An 18,904-nucleotide genomic window follows, 5' to 3' on the forward strand; every position below is an offset into this window, starting at 1 on the left:
GGCGAAGGAAGAACGTTTGCATTGGTTAGTGGCGCACTTTCAGTTATCTTTCGAGAGGCAAGCAGTGATAGCAGCTTCATCATAGTGCTGAGAACTTTCTGTACTGGCGTTGGACTGTCTTACACCACCATTTCTTTGCTTGGCTCGCACGCCGTGATGCTATGTGATGCGGCTGCGTCCAGTTGTGTGTCACCGGAAGCTATTCTCTAACCTCGTTTCCTTCCCTCTCATTGCTCCGGAAAGCGCGCCAGGCAATCCGGTTCGTATAGGACGGAGTCGACCACCCGAATTTACCATAGACACTGTGACAGGCATCCATAACCTCGCTTCTTTTCCTCTCATTGTTCCGGAAAGTGCACCAGGCAATCCGGTTCGTATAGCACCGGATCGACCACCCGAATTTACCATAGACACTGTGACAGACAGCAGCGAAAGATGCCGCCTTTGTACAGTACACCTATTGATTCTTCAAGCTGTGAAGTGCGCTCCTCGCTGGCTTCGCTTAGGCCCATCGCCCTTTCTTGAAATTAACGTTTATTTTAAGATTTTGTCATATAATGTAGCTGTTTGATTTTAGCCTGTGCATTTCAAGAAGTGCACCGTGATTTATTTACGTTCGAGAAACTTGACCGTTATCTTTACTGGCACCGGCGAAGCACCAAAACTACTGTTGCCACGCTCCATTTCTTGGGTTACGAAACGCAGCATTTGTACGGCTTCGTGGATACGTCGTAACATTGTTTCTTTTGTTTGCATGGCGTTGTGCCAGCGTACAGTAAAGCCGTGGTTAACGACATATTTATAATGCAGAGCACTGGCTGCGTCGTGCGCCTTCGAAAGGTTCCCAGGCACATCGACACCTTGGTTGTAGAAAACGTCCTGAGGATCGAGCAGGTGAGCGAGCGATTCCTCGCTATACAGGTGTCTAGATTACACCGGCGATTACCGTACCCAGTCGATCAGCGTGATCAAGCAGCTTCAGTGCGGTACATTTGTTTTTCCCAGCTCGCTGCAGAAAGACAAAACAATGTTATTTTCAAGTTAACAACCCCCCAACCCACTAGAATGTCACGTACTGATTGCGTAGGAGTTCATCTTGCTGAAGACTATTGCTCCACAAAATCCACACGACCTTTCAAAGGTATAGTCGAAAGCCTTCATAACGAAGTGCTTGGAGCCTCCGAATCGTTTGCTATACAGGTCACTTCGTTGTAAAGGTCGCGCACCGCACAGCTCACAATCGAACTGGGACAGAATTGTTCCTTCTTTATACATGCTATTTCGCTGTAGAGCACTCAAGTGGTAACCAGCGCTTGCGTTTGTTCTTCATTCCGCTAACCTCACGTTTGTCTTTCCGCCCTACAGTAGTCAGCGCTGCAATCACGCACCTGAACTTAAAACAAACTCACCCAAATATCCATTCTCATTCGCATTAGAAATGTAAGCTATTTACTTTGACACTTCGACACTTTATTTCCTGCAATTTCTGCGCACGCATTTCGACGCAATAATTGTTTGGCTAACAGCGCAAGTTCTTGTTGTCATCACTTCTTGACGCGAAAGCTCCTCATCTCTACGGCTGCTTGTATAGCTGCAGTCTATTACCCACCATGGTAATTGCGCACAATTCTGGGGTTAGTGAGAAATCCGTCCAGTTCGCGCTCTGAGCGTCAATGCCTAACTTCACTGCTTCATATCAATGACGCGTTGGGGCGACGGTAGATTGCACTCAACGTTACAATGCTTTCCTACTCTTTGCAGGTCAGCTACGCTCGACAGTACCGCCAGGGGATCATTCAGCGGAGGACCAAGCTGACCTTAATCGCTGCCCTTCAGTACCCATTCGACAAGAAAGTGTAAGTGTCGGATCGGCGAACATGGTTCTTTTGGACGTAGTGCATTTCACTGCCGTAAAGCAAAGCTCGGCTCCGTATGCTGTGCACCGTGGTCAAGGCTTCTCGTTAACGTCAATCCCATTTGTCGCTGCGAGGCGCATGTCTACTATGTTCTTAGGCAAAAGCGCCAGCCTTTTCGATTAATTGAATGAATTACTCATGACATACCTGACAGGCCAAAAGGAGCATTGCATAAGGGAGGAGATACAAATATTTAGTGACTACAAAACACAAAAATATACAAAGCTAGTGAGGAAGCAAGCAGACGAAGAAAGGAATTTTGTGATTAAAGCAGTATCACTGGGAAAAAAAGGCAAGCAAAACAAATCAAGGATAAACAGGTCTGTAACATATTCATGCAAGAATTGTGTCAGATGTTATAAAAACTAGAACCAGGTTAAAAAGCATCACATGTATCATCAGAAGTAGGAAATATTAAGCAGCTGTATTCTATATAGAAGGGACAGAAGCAACATTTGACGCTGTAAAATGAACGCGATATTACATGGTGTAAATTCTAGTCTTCTATACCATCCTGAAACTCTCTCACGTACGGTTTCAGGTACTTGGACATGGACATCATTGGGTCGATCCTGGCGATTCCAAGATGGGTCATCTGGCTGGTAATCTATCAATCCCTGTATTAGCTTTTCTCCGCGCCATGAAACGGGTAATTTAAGGAGACGGAACACTGCCAACGCATTGCGCAGAAAGAGAACGTGGGCATGGCACGCGAGAAGGGGCTCATCGAGGACACGTTCAGCGGCTCCGAGGTCATGCGACGGCCGCTGCGCGAGCGCGTGGTCGAGCTGTTCGAGCACGCGTACTACGAGGTGGTCGTCACCAGCTCGACGCTGGCGGTCGTCTTTGTGCTGTCTGGCCTCGTTCGCATCGTGACGCTGATGCCCCGGAGCAACGCCTTCATCGGCGCCATCACCATCGAGGCCCTGTACCTCGCTATGTTCACCGCCGAGGTCACCATCATGGTCAGTCGCGTCGGCCCGGCTAACCCGCAAATCGCATGTATAGTTTACTTATGTTGTTAAAGAAGCGGGGGATTAAACAAGGATGTCAGTGTGGCGTGGTGGCCGAAGTTGGCGGTAATAGGCAGCTCGATAGCCCGAGATGCAATAGAAACGTGAAAAGTGAAATGAAAAATTAAATGCATATGAAGTATTGCTCACTGGGATTTTGTTAGACGAGCATCCCGTAATGCGGAGACCTTTTCTTCATGTAAGTACGTTCTTTGTGCAGTAATATTCCACTTGGTAAACAGCGTGTATTGGCTTTAACTTTCGCATCTCTCTCTACCCTACGTCTCTCAGGTTTCACGTTCTCGCATTGCATTTTATCCGCAGGGATTAACATAGATTCAAAGGTAATACAAGCGACAATTAGGAGGAATGAGAACTCTGGTGGAAAATTCGGTTAAAGCTTCTTTCCAGCAACTGTGCGAAATGGGGGCAGGGGGAGGGGGGGCATAAACGCGTTGCGAGCCTAGGTCGCGTTCTTTGTTTTTTTTTTGTTTTTTTTTTATATAAGCGATAATCCTTCCTCGTTTTCGAGCAGAACCTAGATATGAACTTATCAAAAAACTGTCCGTGTCCAAAGGGGACAGCGTGAGAACTTTTACTTCCAATAAACACGTAAATACACCATTCTCAACAGCCATTTATTTTCGCGAGTACAACAATCTGCCACCAAACTAACAATTTCGAGCATTTAAGTCATAGTTTTACCTCAGAGGTGGGTTCCCTCTTGTATAGGCTTTTCTCGGACACTTCTCACGCCTGAAACACCGGATGGTAAAAGTCCGCTTGCCAGGACGAAATTCACCTATCGCAATCGTTTTAGCTCTAGCCACATGTGGTGATATAGTGTAGAGTCAGTCTCAGCCATCCGTAGTGCACAATGTCAGATCATCACATTAGCCAATCAACTCGCAACGTAAGCGTATAGAAGAATTCGGTGAATGGTTCCAGTCAGCTTCGAAAGCCACGGTCACGGTATTTGCGGGCTCCGTAAAATCGCGTCGAAGTGGGCTATCACTGTGATCTCGGCCCTCGGGCGACAAGAACTCGACCCGTTTTCGACGTCTTCATGTAACTGAAAGCATGTACCGCTGAGCACGGCCACCTTTCCATGAGTGCTGGCTCTTTTGGTGGCGCAAGTCACAAGCTGCGGAAAAGGTCACATATTTCTTTGGTTTCTGTGCGAGTAGAAATGACGGAGCCGTATCCGCAATGTTCTTTTAGTTAAGCTTGTAGTCCGCATACTTATTTTTGTTTACGATACTACCGCTCTCGGTTGAGAACGTAACAGGGGATTAGAAGCCGGCGTCGTGTGGTCACCGACGTCGCCGCGATCGTCACGCTATGAGGGCGATCACTAACATGGGTGGAGGGCATCCGAACAAAAGTCAATAAAAAAACATGTTACGGCGAAGTTGTTAGCCTCTAGTTGGTCGGAATCTTTCGTGTCCATCAGCAAAAAAAAAATTGAACCGAAAAAAAAGTACATATCTCCTTTGTAATAGGCATACAACACGCAACGCATGTATTCATTTCAATAAATAAAAGCACAAAACAAGCATTAAAACCGCATTGTGGATGATAAGGCACCTGTGAACAATGCTAGGGACGTTCCTTCTCCCCGCGTGTCTTTCCCGGTAAAGATTACAGTTGCATAAGCGACTCCGGTGAGAAAGGGGCAACAGCAGCATACGAATCAGGTGACGTCACCAAATTTTATATATAAAAGGGAAACCTACCTATCATTCCGTTCCTTGCAACACCGCTATGGGTAGACCACGCAAAGACTCCGAAGAGCAGCGTGAATACGATGAGCGTCGAAGAGTGCAAAATCTTAACGCTCAACAACGGTGTCTTGCTAAGACTGGGCAGAACAATAAAACGTTTCATATCCCGATCGACGACATTTGAGTGGTTTTCTAACAGCTTCACTGGCCAGCCACTTTCACAGGGTCGGAGTGACGAGTAAACTTTTTTTTCTTTCATAAATTTTGTGAACACTGGCTTAGTACTTCTGTTAAAATACTGAACTCTAAGCAGGGACAGTATAACGTAACGAATTTATTTCGATGCTATTCCTTTTCTCGATTCCATTATCCCGAGCGGCGCTCGGTCCACGTGCTATTGCCGGGATCGGCTGGCCATAAACGGTGGATAATAAAAATGAAAGTAAGCGAGGCAAAAAAAGCTTACATTAATAGCGGCCCTGATGCTACAAACGCAATGCCATTCACATATCCAACTTTAACTCTGACTTGACTTTCGTCAGACGTGTATAGTGTACAGTGCAACATGCGAACGAGATGCGGAAAGGAGGAGACAAGCAACGTGTCCCTCCTGACGAGGCTCACACCCCGGTCATGAACCGTACCAGTGGATTGGCAAGAACAACAGAAATATTGAATCTTCGTACCACGAATCAGCAGCGGTCGCTTAAGCATCGCTACGGGTGCGCCGGACGCGCAGATATCGGCGTACGGGCAGCGCATCATGAACATGGACAACTACAACCGGCTGGACTTGCTGCTCGTCGGCGTGTGCATGTTCATCTTCACGCTCCAGTGTGGCCTCTTCCTCGCGAACCAGAACGACCTGTCGAACAGCGGACTCATCATCTGCTTCACCATGGCCATCTCGCTGCGCTTCTTCCATGCCATCAAGTACGCGGAGGTGAGCACACGAAGCCGGCAGCATATCACAGCGCGCCATGCACGTCACGTGATCAGCAAAGTTGCACGCTTATAGGATGGAGTGGACGGACGCGAAACAGTCACAAATGTAGATCGCCGGGAGAGACTTTGGTCCTTCAGTGGACACGAGATAGGACGACCATGACGTATATGATGATGGCGCGTGGAGGTCAGCCTTGCTAATCTTGACACGTTGCGGCACTTCAGAGCTGCAATTCATTCATTCATTCATCCAGTCATTCATTCATCCATGCATCCACTCATCCATTTATTTATTTATTTATTTATTTATTTATTTATTTATTTATTTATTTATTTATTTATTTATTTATTTATCTTAACGTAGAAAAGCAACACGGAGGCATGGAGACATGCACCGTCCGCAGTGTTCGTAGGACGCGGCATTAATTTGCCCGGGATGATGTTGCTTAACATGTACCTAAATCTGCATGTGTACAAGTGTTTTACATTTTGCCGTTGTAACAGGGAAGCAAATCCACTGCCTCGTTTTCAACGACAGAACGGCTTAGACACTGTCCCACCGTGACGGGAAATTTAGAGCATGACTCGCGGGTCCCCAACTTGCCGAAGTGTCAACACTTGTTAGAGTGCTGTAAACACGAGTTTCTACTATAACGCTTTCCACTGCAAACCATATATGAGCCCGACTTTGTCATGAGTCTTTCCTGTCCGATTTTTTGGCCACAACTTGAACTTCGCAAAAATTGACACCTTCGGACGTCAAAAAGACGTAGACGCGTCACAATTCGCAAAGCTGTCCAAGCGCAAGCTTACCAAGCATCGTCACTCACGAACCTATAGCTACAACGCGTAAATGTCTGTTGAATGACTCTTCAGATGATTCTGTTAACCAAATTTGGTTCTATACGTCAGCTATAACACCGTCAAAACCATTTATTGGCACACGACAGACGCGCGCGTGTTAACGCATCCTTGCGCAACATTCTAGAATGGTACCATATTTGGTAGCATACTTGTGCGCCCATATCTGGTGTCTCGCTTCTCAGCATGAGCAATGCACAATGCATTTACTCATGTATGTACGCCGTTTTATTTGCTAAAACGCGTTTCTTCTCTCACGTTGGCCGAAGGTCTGTGCCACAACACACCCGCCTCTTACTGCTTGCATAACTTGTTGGCCGAGTTGCAGTTTCTTTCGCTCTCATTCCTTGCGCACAGCTTTTGTTGGAGCACATGGCCGAAATCGCGCACCGCTACCTGGACGCCAGGATCTACGATGCGTACGAGATCGGCCACGCCATCGTCACCGGCGAAGAAGAAGTGCAGCAGAGCGTCTGGAAGTTCGTCAACAACGAGAACATCACGACCGAGATCCGCGAACGCGCCACTCTGAACCGCCTGCTCGTACTGCGAAGGCTCGTCGAGATTCAGGTAAGATTCAAAGTCGTGACGCTAATGTCACGCCTTTGAGCATCGCGCTTAGCATTCCAATACAACGTGGACTTCAATAACGTAACGCGAATTTCTACTTCTCGCTAGAAGAGACAGGTTTGCAGGAGCAAAGAGAACTGTACAGTTGCTACTTTGAGGCAAGTCACGCTCCTTCAGAAAGAAAAAGATTTTGTCTGGTTTCTGAACCAAACTAGGAGAGCGCGGTAACTGATGTCTGTCAGTGCTGCAGGAACAATGGAAGTAACAGCAAAGCGGTGTGCAAGTGTGTCACGTGGTTGACGACAGTCCAATTCTGCGCTGCTACCGCGGTCGCGGCGTTTCCTGATTGCTTCGAAGGCACTCCGCCTGCAATTTGACAGGCGGTGTTATTTTGTTAACGCCTCTAACCACTCTAAACTCGTATAAGAGAGCGATTGCTTCGTTCGCCATTAGAGCCGCGTTAACAAAATCTGGTTGCCACATGGCGGAGAGAACAGCGTAAAAGTACAGTTAGACAGGCTACTTTCAGCGGCATTCTCGAGGTTTGTCATTTCGTCAGTTTGCGAAAAATTGAACCAAAAGTAAAAAAAATAAGCAGGACCATGAAATACCAGAAGGGCAAAGAAAAAAGAAATGAGCAGCAGTTAGCCCGTATGTGCACAAAGTTTCTCATGGGCTAAAAAGAAGGGCGTCGCGATATGTTGTCGAGGTAGCCCTATCAGCCCCTTGGAAGACTGGACGTATCTGCAGCAAGACGGACCAACGCCTTAGCGGGACATCAAATAAATACAGATGGTCATGCGCGGTAAAACATCAAAAGAAAAACAAACTTTTGAACTGCTGCGTTGGGGTCGTCTATCGAATAACCTTATCGTGTCGCCGCAGCTATATTGGGCAAACGGGGCTGACCACGAGAATGACGTGATGAATCACCACGAAAATCAAAGTGTGAATAAAAGCCTGCCGGCACGCGCCGTGCCGGCATGTCCGGCTATTTGCTTACATGCACAACTCTGTTAACGCTGAACAAACGATGTTACGAATATTGTCCACACAGAAGCCGAGTTGTACGTTCGCATTGTCACCCGTTGCCTATTTGCACAATCTCTGCAATGACCCTGTCTGTTTAACAAAAGTTCACAAAATATTATTAAACGGGACAGGGCGAGACACACAGGGCAAGCGCCGTGCTACGTAGGCCATAAAGGCACGTGCGTCGACGACCGTTCGAGGAAGTAACGTACTGCAGCTGCGCATCTAGCTGATCAATGCAAGTGGTGTCTGTGTTCCACAGCATTCATCGAGATTTCATACTTTGAATTGTTTTGTCCACATGCGCTAAAATAGCGTCCGCATTTTAATAGTCGAACACCTTCTATACCACAGCCATCGGTGACCGATACTAACTTTAGTGCCTGCTTGAATTATGCGATCCGTAACGATTCTTCTCGAATACTTGTGTCAATTGCTCACCTTGCGTTCCTGTGGTATGTGCTGTATTCCAGTCTCGCTTCCCTGGCATCATGGTGGCCTTTCGCAGTCGCCAGGCGAGCACCACCATCTTGGACGACGTCACCAGGAACGTAGAGGAGCACCAGGCTGAAGGGCTGCTGGACAGTGACTCTGCCTACGAGCTGCGCGCGGTTAGCCTATGCTACTATTCAAATGGGGCGCATACGACAACCATGATCAACTCATGACCGCAGCTTACCACTACACTTGAAACAAAAAAAACGCGTAGGCTCTATCAAGGACGCAGCCGCAGTGAGTGGTGTGAAACTTCTTGTGCGCGCTGCAGACGGTGCGTGAATACTAGGCTACAGAAATGGCGTTACGAAATGTACAACTTACATTTATTCGCATATTAGAAAGCTTCCATGTGTCCACCTTATGTTACAGCTCGTAGGCATCTTGCGGTCTAATTTTAGAATCGTGCTCGCTCCCTATTCGTAATGGGTCGGTTTGTTTTGCAGAGGGTGTTTGAGCACTACAGGGTAAAGCTATGAACCCCCTACTGGTGGTGACCGAGAGTGCCCTGCGCCTCTCGCACCTGCGGCAGTCGTAGATGGTTGGGACTCCTGCGCTTGCCTTTATCTTTTCTGCGATTGCACTTCCTGCGGAGACGGACACGCTACCCGGTGGCCCAACGGGGTTGGGTATCCCTCCGTATTGCTGCCCGAGCCTCTTCACGCCATTTCTGTGCCATACGTGTCGAAAGCAAGGGCTCGATAGCCGAGCAAGCGTGAAGTTTCTGCAACAAATCGGCACACTTGTGGGCAATGTAACTCCTGATGTGCAACGGTTTGAGTTTGATAGGTTATACTTACTATTGCAGAGCGATTCCTCTCAAATGCTACCACTCCTGCTACGATTAACAAAAGTACTGCCGAGCCATGTGCCTCTCAACGCTGCGTGCGAGACTAAATTTAGTCCCAGTTACGTCATGCATGGCGTGACAGCGGCGCCATCTGCGCATGTCACATGCATGATCCGAGTAATCGCTTCCTTTCCTCTACTCAACGATACCAAAGCAAGGCGCGTAAGTAGTATTGCTGCAATGATATGTGTGATATTAGGGTTACATGTTTTCGTTAGATGCGGTCCGAGCAAGCGGCGCTGCACTGACCGAAATGAAAGACGTTTCACGCCGAAAGACAGCGCGTACAATAATTCTCTCCTACCTGTACTAACATACGGCGCTGAAACTTGGGGAGGGGGGGGGGGGGTAACAAAGAAGCTTGGGAAGCTAAGCAGTGCGCAGCGACCGATTGAACGAATAAAGGCGGAACGTTCAAAAACTGCCCGGGCCGCCCACAGTAGAACGCCGCTCTCCCCGAAGCCTTGCACGCAACGGAAGGCGGCGCGCTTCCTCCCGCTTTCCTCCGTTGCCTGCGGGAGATTGAGCCGCGATCGCCAACTCACCCTCGCACGCTTTCATTCGCACATACAGCACGCGGCTCGCGGCGACGATTTTATCGCCCTTGGACTTTATACGGAACGTCATGATGAAGTCCACGCCGACGGCATAAATGCGCCTGGAGTGTCCATATAGTTGCTATCGTAATAAAAACGAAATCAGGAATTAAACATTTTTTGATAACTCAAAGGGAAGCTCTTTACTTTGCGAAGCCAATCAGGATTCCTTCGTGCGCGTGCTTATAACGCGAGGTACACCAAGGAAGAAGCATGTGCTTGCTGCGGTAAGGCATGTTAAGCGAAATGTGCACGGCTCTTATATGCGTCAGTTGCGTAATAGTTTAGCGCAGCTCCGCGGTGTAACACGAGTAGCAATCTCTGCACAATTCACTAGTTAGTAAATTTTCACATATTAGCATCTAAACGAGTCAGCTTAGGACACGTTTTGAAATTTACGAACTGCTGTCGGTGACTTCGCAAGGCACATCCACCTAGGGGTGGAGGCTGACACCAGTTTATAGAGTTGTTCCCGCAAACTGCGGGACGAAATACGTTGATGTTCCGGACAAAGTGGTTGTTCACTGTTGGCCAGCAAAACATTTTGCCGCAATTTTGACGGCGCTTATCTCAAAACTTTGTTAGTTTCGAACTTCACTGCAAGTGCACGTGCCTTGCGATATCTCCGGCTTCGATTCAACAATTGCTGGTTCTCCTAATGTGATTAGTTAAAAGGCTCATTATTAAAATTGGCAAGCCACCTAAATATTTACCCCGAGCATGCACTCTTGCGACTAACGTGCTCCTCTTCGAGTACAGTCTGCCCCGGACAGTTTAGGCAGTCTGCCACATCGTTGAATCCCCACTCTCACAGATGCTGAAGGCGCGTCGCATGCACATCATCGCCGGGCCCTGCAGCCTGCCGACAAGCTACAAGCCCATCGCCATGCTGCGCGTGATTCCCTGGATCGACTCGGACAGCGTGCGGCAGTTCCTCGCGGTGCGTGGTGTGGCGCTACGCACTGACTCTCGCTTGCTCTCGCTCGTTTCGGGCAGAGTTGGCCTTTGCAGCGAGTCTGAACTCTTCGGCTTCTGCCCGTATAGGAAACGTTTTCTTGCGGGTGGGAGGATGTCTGGTCACGTTGGATTTATGATTTGTGGTCGTAAATTCCGCGCTAACAGGTTGCCAATTAGCCCATCTTAAAACATGTGCGCCACCCTGACAACTCATTTGGTAAACTAAAAGTCACATTGCTTGAATCTGGATTTCGTTCAAATTACGATAGAGGAGCCCGAGAATCCTTTCTGATCTATTCGGTTGATACAGTCGCGTCTGGTCTGAATGAAAGTGTAAGAAAATTGAGTTGCCTGTCTTCATAGCAGGTCACGTCTTCCCCCGTTTCCCTTCTTTTTGTAGCACGTCACTGTTTTTCTTTTTTTTTTTTTCACTATCACGCCGGTATTTTTTCGTTATTGTTGTTATTATTTCAGATTTTTTGTTTTGCTTCCTAGCATAGCACTTATTTAGCCACGTGTTCTGTTAATACCTGACAATTAATTACCTTTCGAACTTCACTTTTTCTGCGTATCATCGCTTTGTATCTTCAAATGATGTTTGCAAACGCCATCGGTTTATACATGTATCAGCTATTCTTTACAACGATTGACACCCATTTTGTTCACCCATCTTCTTCGTTTTTCATGTAAACATATCTTCATCCTGTTGATATGCAGGTGTAGATGAACTGCACTTATGCCATACATTGTATTCTGATGGAGACCGGACCCCGGCCGAAACATCAATAAATCGCTTCATACACGCGTCTACGTCACTGTATATATTTGCCACTAACCAGAAACGCTTCTTTTCTGGCGTATATATATATATATATATATATATATATATATATATATATATATATATATATATATATATATCGTAGCGAAGGCTTCAAACGCTGGTCAATCACCGTAAACAGCGCTCGACACGGGGCTCGCCACTCGTGCTGGGACTCTGGCTGCTACTTGACCGCCGCGTTAGTCGCACGCAATCCGCAACCAATAAACCTCATCATATATATATATATATATATATATATATATATATATAGAAAAATTTGAATGAAGTATGCGTGTCAATTAAGGGTTAAATAAAAAGTTCTAAAATTCTGTTCTGGGAAGAATAAAAACGGCAGACCGCAGAGATTTCATATTTACAAGAGATATGGGCTACATTATAGGTGACGTGTACCGTTAGTTTGACATCTGTGCGTTAATTATGGGTTTCCAGAATAATTCCTCGATACTCGCCATCCAACTTTTATGCTTTATACGAGGAATGCGGTTCCTGTTCCTCTGTCTCCTCCATGAAATATGCGAGGCACGGTATTTATATTTCGTCAAATGGTAAGCATGTTTTAAGTGACCAACAATGAATGTTTCATCTGTATAGGCTAATTATAGCCTTTGTGGAAAGTCACTTTATTCAAGCACTCCGGAGTGTCAAACCACCCTTAACTGCAATGTCTCCTAGAAGAGTCATAAAACAACTGTACAAGACACCAACTTCAAACTCGGTGAAAATAAGGGAAATGTTAGTTTTATTGCACGGGTGATACTTTAACGTTTCTGACTTATTTAGAATTGTTGCGAATAATTACTGAACCCTAGATTTCTTTTTCTATTTGGTGCTTCCTGAGGCGTTTGTAGTTAGTTTCTCAGATGTCCGCAGTGAACTAAAATAAACACTTTGTGCATATTCGATGAAACTAAGGGCCGCGTTATGGCTGATGTGTAGGCAAAACTCAGACAGGGTGGGCGACTTGCGGGATTGGCTATAAATTATGTATACAAACACTTCGAAGCGCTGTGAATGTATTTTACGAGCGGTGCATAACCAAGCCCGTTGCCCTGACAGAACCACAATTGCCACGAAAACCAAATGTAATGATAGTGCCGGAAACGCTATAAAAAATCTGTGTACAAAGTTAAATGCGTCTGGAGGAAATACTGCCTTTGTAAAAAAAAATTCCTAATGAAGTGTTTGAAAGTGTCGTATGACCATCCTTAGATATATTTCCAAATGTCCCGAGAGAACTCCACGGTACACAGTTTATATTTGATGGAGATGAGGTTCATGCTAAATGTAATGTCAGCTGAAACCTTAAGGTTCTTGACCTGATAGAAAAAGTTCCAAATCATTACTGAACCCCGGTTTTCGCCTTTAGTTTCATGCGTTATACGAGGTTCGTAATACATTTCGCCGATGTCCTATGAGAACTGAAAAAAGCGCCTTGTTTTATTTGCTGCGAATGAGAGGCAGGTTACGGGTAATGTGCAGACGAAGTTCAAAGTGCGTGGAAAAATTATGGCTTAAATTAGGTGTGTTAAATACTAAATTAGGTATGCGAGCAGAGTAGAGTACAGTAGGTCACCAGCAGCCATGGAGGCATTGCACAATCAAAGAGTACAGAAAGCATGTGTCAATATCTTGGGAGATATTTGCGGTGATTGCGCAGCTACTTCTCCACAACAAAAATAGAAAATCGCCTGTCAAGAAAGGGGTTAGGCATGCAGACGAAATCTCTCCAATGCTATTCACTACATTCTTAGAAGTATTCAAGCCATTAGACAGGAGTGAGGATCAACAGCAAATATCTCAGCAACCTTCGGTTTGCAGATGACATTGTCCTGTTCAGCAACACTGGGAATAAACTGCAACAAACGACAGAGGACGTTAACAGAGAAAGTGTAAGAGTGGGGTTGCAGATTAATATCCTGGTAAAAGAACAAGAATTCATTATTCTGTGCAGGAGTACGTTTACTAAGGTGACCAAAGGAGACCCTGATCATGAGAAGGGAACCGAAAGAAGAATAAGAATGGGTTCAAGTGCGTACGGCAGGCATTACCGAATTCTGAATGGGAGCTTACCACTGTCTTTGAAAAGAAAAGTGTACAATCATTGCATTCTACCAGTGCTAACATATGGGGCAGAAATTTGTAAGTTGAGAAAGAAGCTCGAGAACAAATTAAGGGTCGCGCAAAGAGTGGGGGAACGAAGAATGTTAGGCGCAACGTTAGAGACAGGAAGACAGCGGTGTGGATTAGTGAGTAAACTGGGATAAGCGATATTCTATATGACATTAAGAGAAGAAAATTAGGTGGAGTGATGTAATTGGGGAATTTGCAGGCACAAGTTATAATCGGCGGCCGCAAGACAGGGGTCACTGGGAGGTCACTGGGAGGTCACTGGATTGGAGGTCACTGGGAGAAATTTTTGTCCTGCAGTGGACATAAAAACTAGGCTGCTGCTGATGACGTATGCGAGCAATAAGGAGCCTTATAGGTGTGTTTTACGATCAATGCAGGATTTACTCTCCTACCCTGGAGAAACTACCACAGCCGCCAAGATCGCATCCACTGAAAATTGGAGGAATATATTGGCCAATGTTCTGGGGAAGTAAAATATGTGTGGATAAATTACTGCCTTTGCGAAAATTTCTTAACAAGTGTTCGATAGCGTTATGTACGGGCAAGTTCTCAAACAGATCTGTCATATAGGGTCAACATTTTAATGTATCCAACTTTATTACAGGCGACTGAAGTTCTTATTGCAACTGCTTGATATAAACAACTTCGCTGGAAATAGGCTTGCAATTCTGCAAGGTGTCACAAGTCTAGCGTCTTTCTTTATATATGTATTAGCGGCGGTCAGTAAATGTTAACGTTGAAGGTCGTTTTCGCTATTAATACGGGTATTTTATTGAAATCGCCAATTTTTTATACGAGGCCCTGCCCTTCCTGCAGATTCAAATTCGCCCGGTCTCCTACCCGCCCGAAGCAGTCATCGTGGAGCGAGGGGACGAGAACCCGATCTTGCTGACTTACTCTGGAATCCTCAAGGTACGCTCGTCGTTGCCGTATACACTGAGGCCCCATTCGCGCCTCTATACCAACGAGGTTTAAAGAGACACTACAGGTAAACACAACTTCAGCGGCAATAGCATAACGCCTTTCTAAAATACCAAAACAGCCGCTCTTACGGTGGCAGGACGCCTTTAAGCCAGCACACAGACAATAACAAGACGGGTTGCGACGCTTCCCTGAAGCCGTACCACTCCACCATGACGTCATCAATTTGATGTCAGTTCGGACCCGGTTAATCTTTTTATCGGAAATGACCAGATCGTATATTGAAGGAGCCAAAAACTAAAATTAGAGTTCTTCGCCACAACAGCCCAAGAACGAGAAAATACATTGACATCCGTGAAGCGGTGCTGACCTAACGGCGGTGGAATTTCGGCGCGAAATTAGACAAAAATTCAATCCGTCCTTTATTTTCCCTTCCAGCAAGCGACTTCTCAGCGCCAAAGTAACAAAAATTTACCTCTTAAGGAATACTCTGTCCGTCTAGACTAATAAAGTATTTAGTGTCCCTCAGATGCAACGCGAAGGAGCGCTGCTCTTAGGTGCTTCACCCGTGCTCGCAGATCGAAGGCGAGTTCAGGAACCCCCGGGACGGCTCACTCCCGAACTCGGTGTCGCAGCTGTTCTTCTACAACGAGGGCTACTTCCTGGACTACGTGAGCGCGCCCGCCTGTCTCGGTGTGCTGGGACTGGTCACCGACGAACCCTCCATCACGCGTGTGGTCGCCGAAACGCAGATCAACGTGAGGAACAATACGAACGGCAATTTTTTTTAACTATGACTGCAAGAGTGCAGCATCACACTGTAGTTTCAATCAATCAATCAATCAATCAATCAATCAATCAATCAATCAATCAATCAATCTTCATTTTCATTCTGTCAATGATACAGAAAGAAGGACTGTGACAAGAAGCTGTTTTTCAGGACAGCTTGACTAGGGCACAGCCCCACGAAAAAATTTCGGAGCGGTTACAGCACTACAGTAAAATGAATGAAAAATTGAAACTTAACAGACAGACTAGTACTATAGGTCACACACTATGTAAAGCAAATGCTAAGGTAATACAGAAGTTAAGGCAGTTTTTACAGTCGTCAAAAAAATAAATACAGAACAGTTTCTTAGAAAAATGAATACCTGAAATGCTATCAAATTACAAATGTCTAGTATAAATACACTGGATGTACAGGAAAAAACAATATAGAATTCAATTTGTTACAAATAGTTACATACAACCAGATGAAACAATTCGATACGGTTATGGATTTGATAAACGAGACAAAGTTTGTAGTACAACCAGTGTTAAGTAGTAGAAATCTCAGAGCTGTACAACACTGTGTATAACTTGCGGATATCCTGATATGAACAATCAAACAAGTCAAAATTGTTAAGGTCATAGTGATTGAGAAGGGACGGCAGAGTGTATAATTGTATGTCTGGTGTATTTTAACTATTCCTGAATTGCAGAATAAAACATTAGTAGATGCCGCAAAAGGTGCATTGAAAATATGCCTAATACATTTTTTCTGAACCAAGTATATTTGATTTAGATTAGTGACCGTCGTTGTACCCCATACTAGTTGGCAATAATTTAAATGAGAGCTAAAGAGCGAGTGATAGAGTCGAAGCTTGATTCCTTTTGGAAGTAAGTATCGAAGCCGACCAATTACACCTGTCAGCTGAGCTAATTTTTGCAGAACATGTCTTACGTCGTAATCCCAACTCATATTCGCGGACAAAAATATGCCCAGACATTTAATATGGTCAACTATACCAATAGTGTGAGTACTCAGTACTATGTCTTCACGAGGTGGAATAATTTTATTTTTTGGTCGGAATATAACTTTTGTTTTATTTTCGTTAATACGCATAGCATTTGCTGCTGACCATCTCTCTAGCGTTTTCATTGTGTGATTACAAGTTCTGATAAGCTCATGAATATCATGCCCTGAAAAAAGTATGCTGGTATCATCAGCATATATTATGTATTTCGCCTCGCAATTAATATTTACAATGTCATTAAGATAGATAATAAATAATAGTGGGCCCAGAATACTGCCATGTGGCACTCCACAAAGCAAAGGTTTCACCCCAGAAATAGAGTCGCTTATCTGAACGACCTGCTGTCTGTTCGATAAGTAAGAGTCAATAAGCGTTAAGGCTTGTCCACGAATACCATAGCAATGCAATTTCTTAAACAATATTTTATGGTTTACTAAATCAAAGGCCCTTGAAAAATCAATAAAAATACCGAGAACGAGCGCCTTATTTTCAAATTGTTTAAGAATATGCTCTTTTTGCTCCAGGAGCGCCAGTTCAACTGATTTATTTTTTCGGAAACCAAATTGATTAGGTGTAAATAATATTTATCAATGAAACTTGAAAATCGAGTGTGCAGAATTTTTTCGAAGGCCTTTGAGAACACAGGCACCATAGACACGGGTCTATAATTGCCAAAGTTATTTCGGTCACCTTTTCTACAAAGCACGGTCACTTTTGCTATTTGCATATTTAAAGGAAAGACAGAGTTAGTTAAACAAACGTTAAAGATATCGGCTAAAATCGGCGCGATAACATAAGACACGTCTTTAACAGGACGTATTTGAATTCCGTGGATATCACAACTGGCGCTATTTTTTATACTTTTTATTGGTGATAAGGCTTCGTGGGCGGTGACAGGACGCAAGTACAATGATTGAGCGTTGTGAGCACTTACGTATTCGCACGCATCAGCCGGGGTACCGGTCGTTATCATACCAGTGAAAGAATTATTAAATGCGTCAGCCAAATCTGATCCATCCATATCAATACCGTCTACTTCTAGTTTTGAAACCAGGGCGGTACAGTGGCCGCGATGAAGGAGTGTGTTTAATCTAGACCACAGTACGTCAGAACGATTGCCAGGAACTTCAAGATATGTGAATTGATACTGAGTTCTCGCGGATCGCAAGCGTTTTGTAAGTTTGACTTGAAGGCCAGCCAGTCCTCCGGTAAATAAGTATGTAGGAACGTTTGGTAAAGTTTATCTCTTGTTTTGATTTCATGACGCATCTCAGGCGTTATCCATGGTTTTCGTGTTTTACATTTTAATCTGCGCTCTTTTAGCGGAAAATTCGAATGATATAATCGCTTGAAAATTGCAATAAACTTATCGTAAGCACTGTTTGCGTCAAGAGACTTTCTTATATCGCTCCAATCTGCCTGCAATAGACTGTTACGAAATGCACTGAGCGCCACAGGTGTAATTAACTGAAACTTAATTATTCGAGGCTTTGCTCTGCTTTGTGTCAATAGCTCCGCACATAAATATATTGGAAGATGGTCGCTGATACAACATGACAAAACACCTGACCTAATATTATTCTCAGACAAATTTGTAATAAAAAGATCTAGGACTGACTCGCATCCAAGTGCCACTCTCGTGGGTATGTTAATTGTGTTTATGAAACCATTAGACAGTATGATAGTATTAAAGTCACGGCTAATAGAGCTTGTAGAACTTACGTCAATATTAAAGTCTCCCCCAGCAATTAATGTATACTTATTTTCTGCCATACATGAAAGGAATTGATCATAAAAATCAAGAAACTTTGCAATATCGCCATTTGGTGGTCGATAACAAACTGAAAACACGTGATTGTTTGCACGTACACGAAGCCTTTCATAATCAGGGGTTGTCTGGGTAAAGTAATCCAATAGCTGACATTCAACGCTTTCGCAAACTAACAAAGCAGCACCCCCACCACGGCCGTGCATGCGATTTAAATAAAATGTCCTGTAATTGGACAGTCTAAAGACGTTGTATTCGTTAGTGCTCTAAGTTTCAGTCAGCATTATGGCAGAGTATTGGAATGAAAATTCAGTCAAAAACTCTTCTAGGCACGAGACTATTTCTAATCGACCTCACATTTAGGTGCACGCATCTGCATGAATTAGGAGGTAGCCGACATACAGTGTTGTTAAGGTCATTTGGCAGATAATAGTGGTGATTTTTCATTTAAGTTACTTTCACAAAGGAACATAACGGTGATTAGAT

At 44.8% G+C, this 18,904-nt stretch overlaps 1 protein-coding gene across 1 annotated transcript in view; it reads left to right on the forward strand.

Moving 5' to 3' along the window:
• Positions 1 to 18,904, forward strand: part of LOC140218560 (sperm-specific sodium:proton exchanger-like) — a 40,440-nt gene that overhangs the window by 12,936 nt on the left and 8,600 nt on the right. Inside the window, exons 9-18 of the mRNA XM_072288344.1 lie at positions 811 to 894; positions 1,762 to 1,856; positions 2,458 to 2,518; positions 2,606 to 2,881; positions 5,393 to 5,596; positions 6,817 to 7,029; positions 8,535 to 8,672; positions 10,817 to 10,942; positions 14,750 to 14,845; positions 15,433 to 15,612. Of these exons, the coding sequence (XP_072144445.1) occupies positions 811 to 894; positions 1,762 to 1,856; positions 2,458 to 2,518; positions 2,606 to 2,881; positions 5,393 to 5,596; positions 6,817 to 7,029; positions 8,535 to 8,672; positions 10,817 to 10,942; positions 14,750 to 14,845; positions 15,433 to 15,612 (1,473 nt within the window). The remainder of the gene's footprint in view (positions 1 to 810; positions 895 to 1,761; positions 1,857 to 2,457; positions 2,519 to 2,605; positions 2,882 to 5,392; positions 5,597 to 6,816; positions 7,030 to 8,534; positions 8,673 to 10,816; positions 10,943 to 14,749; positions 14,846 to 15,432; positions 15,613 to 18,904) is intronic.

This window comes from Dermacentor andersoni, chromosome 5 (genome assembly GCF_023375885.2).
Source record: "Dermacentor andersoni chromosome 5, qqDerAnde1_hic_scaffold, whole genome shotgun sequence".
In the NCBI taxonomy this organism is placed as follows: domain Eukaryota; kingdom Metazoa; phylum Arthropoda; class Arachnida; order Ixodida; family Ixodidae; genus Dermacentor; species Dermacentor andersoni.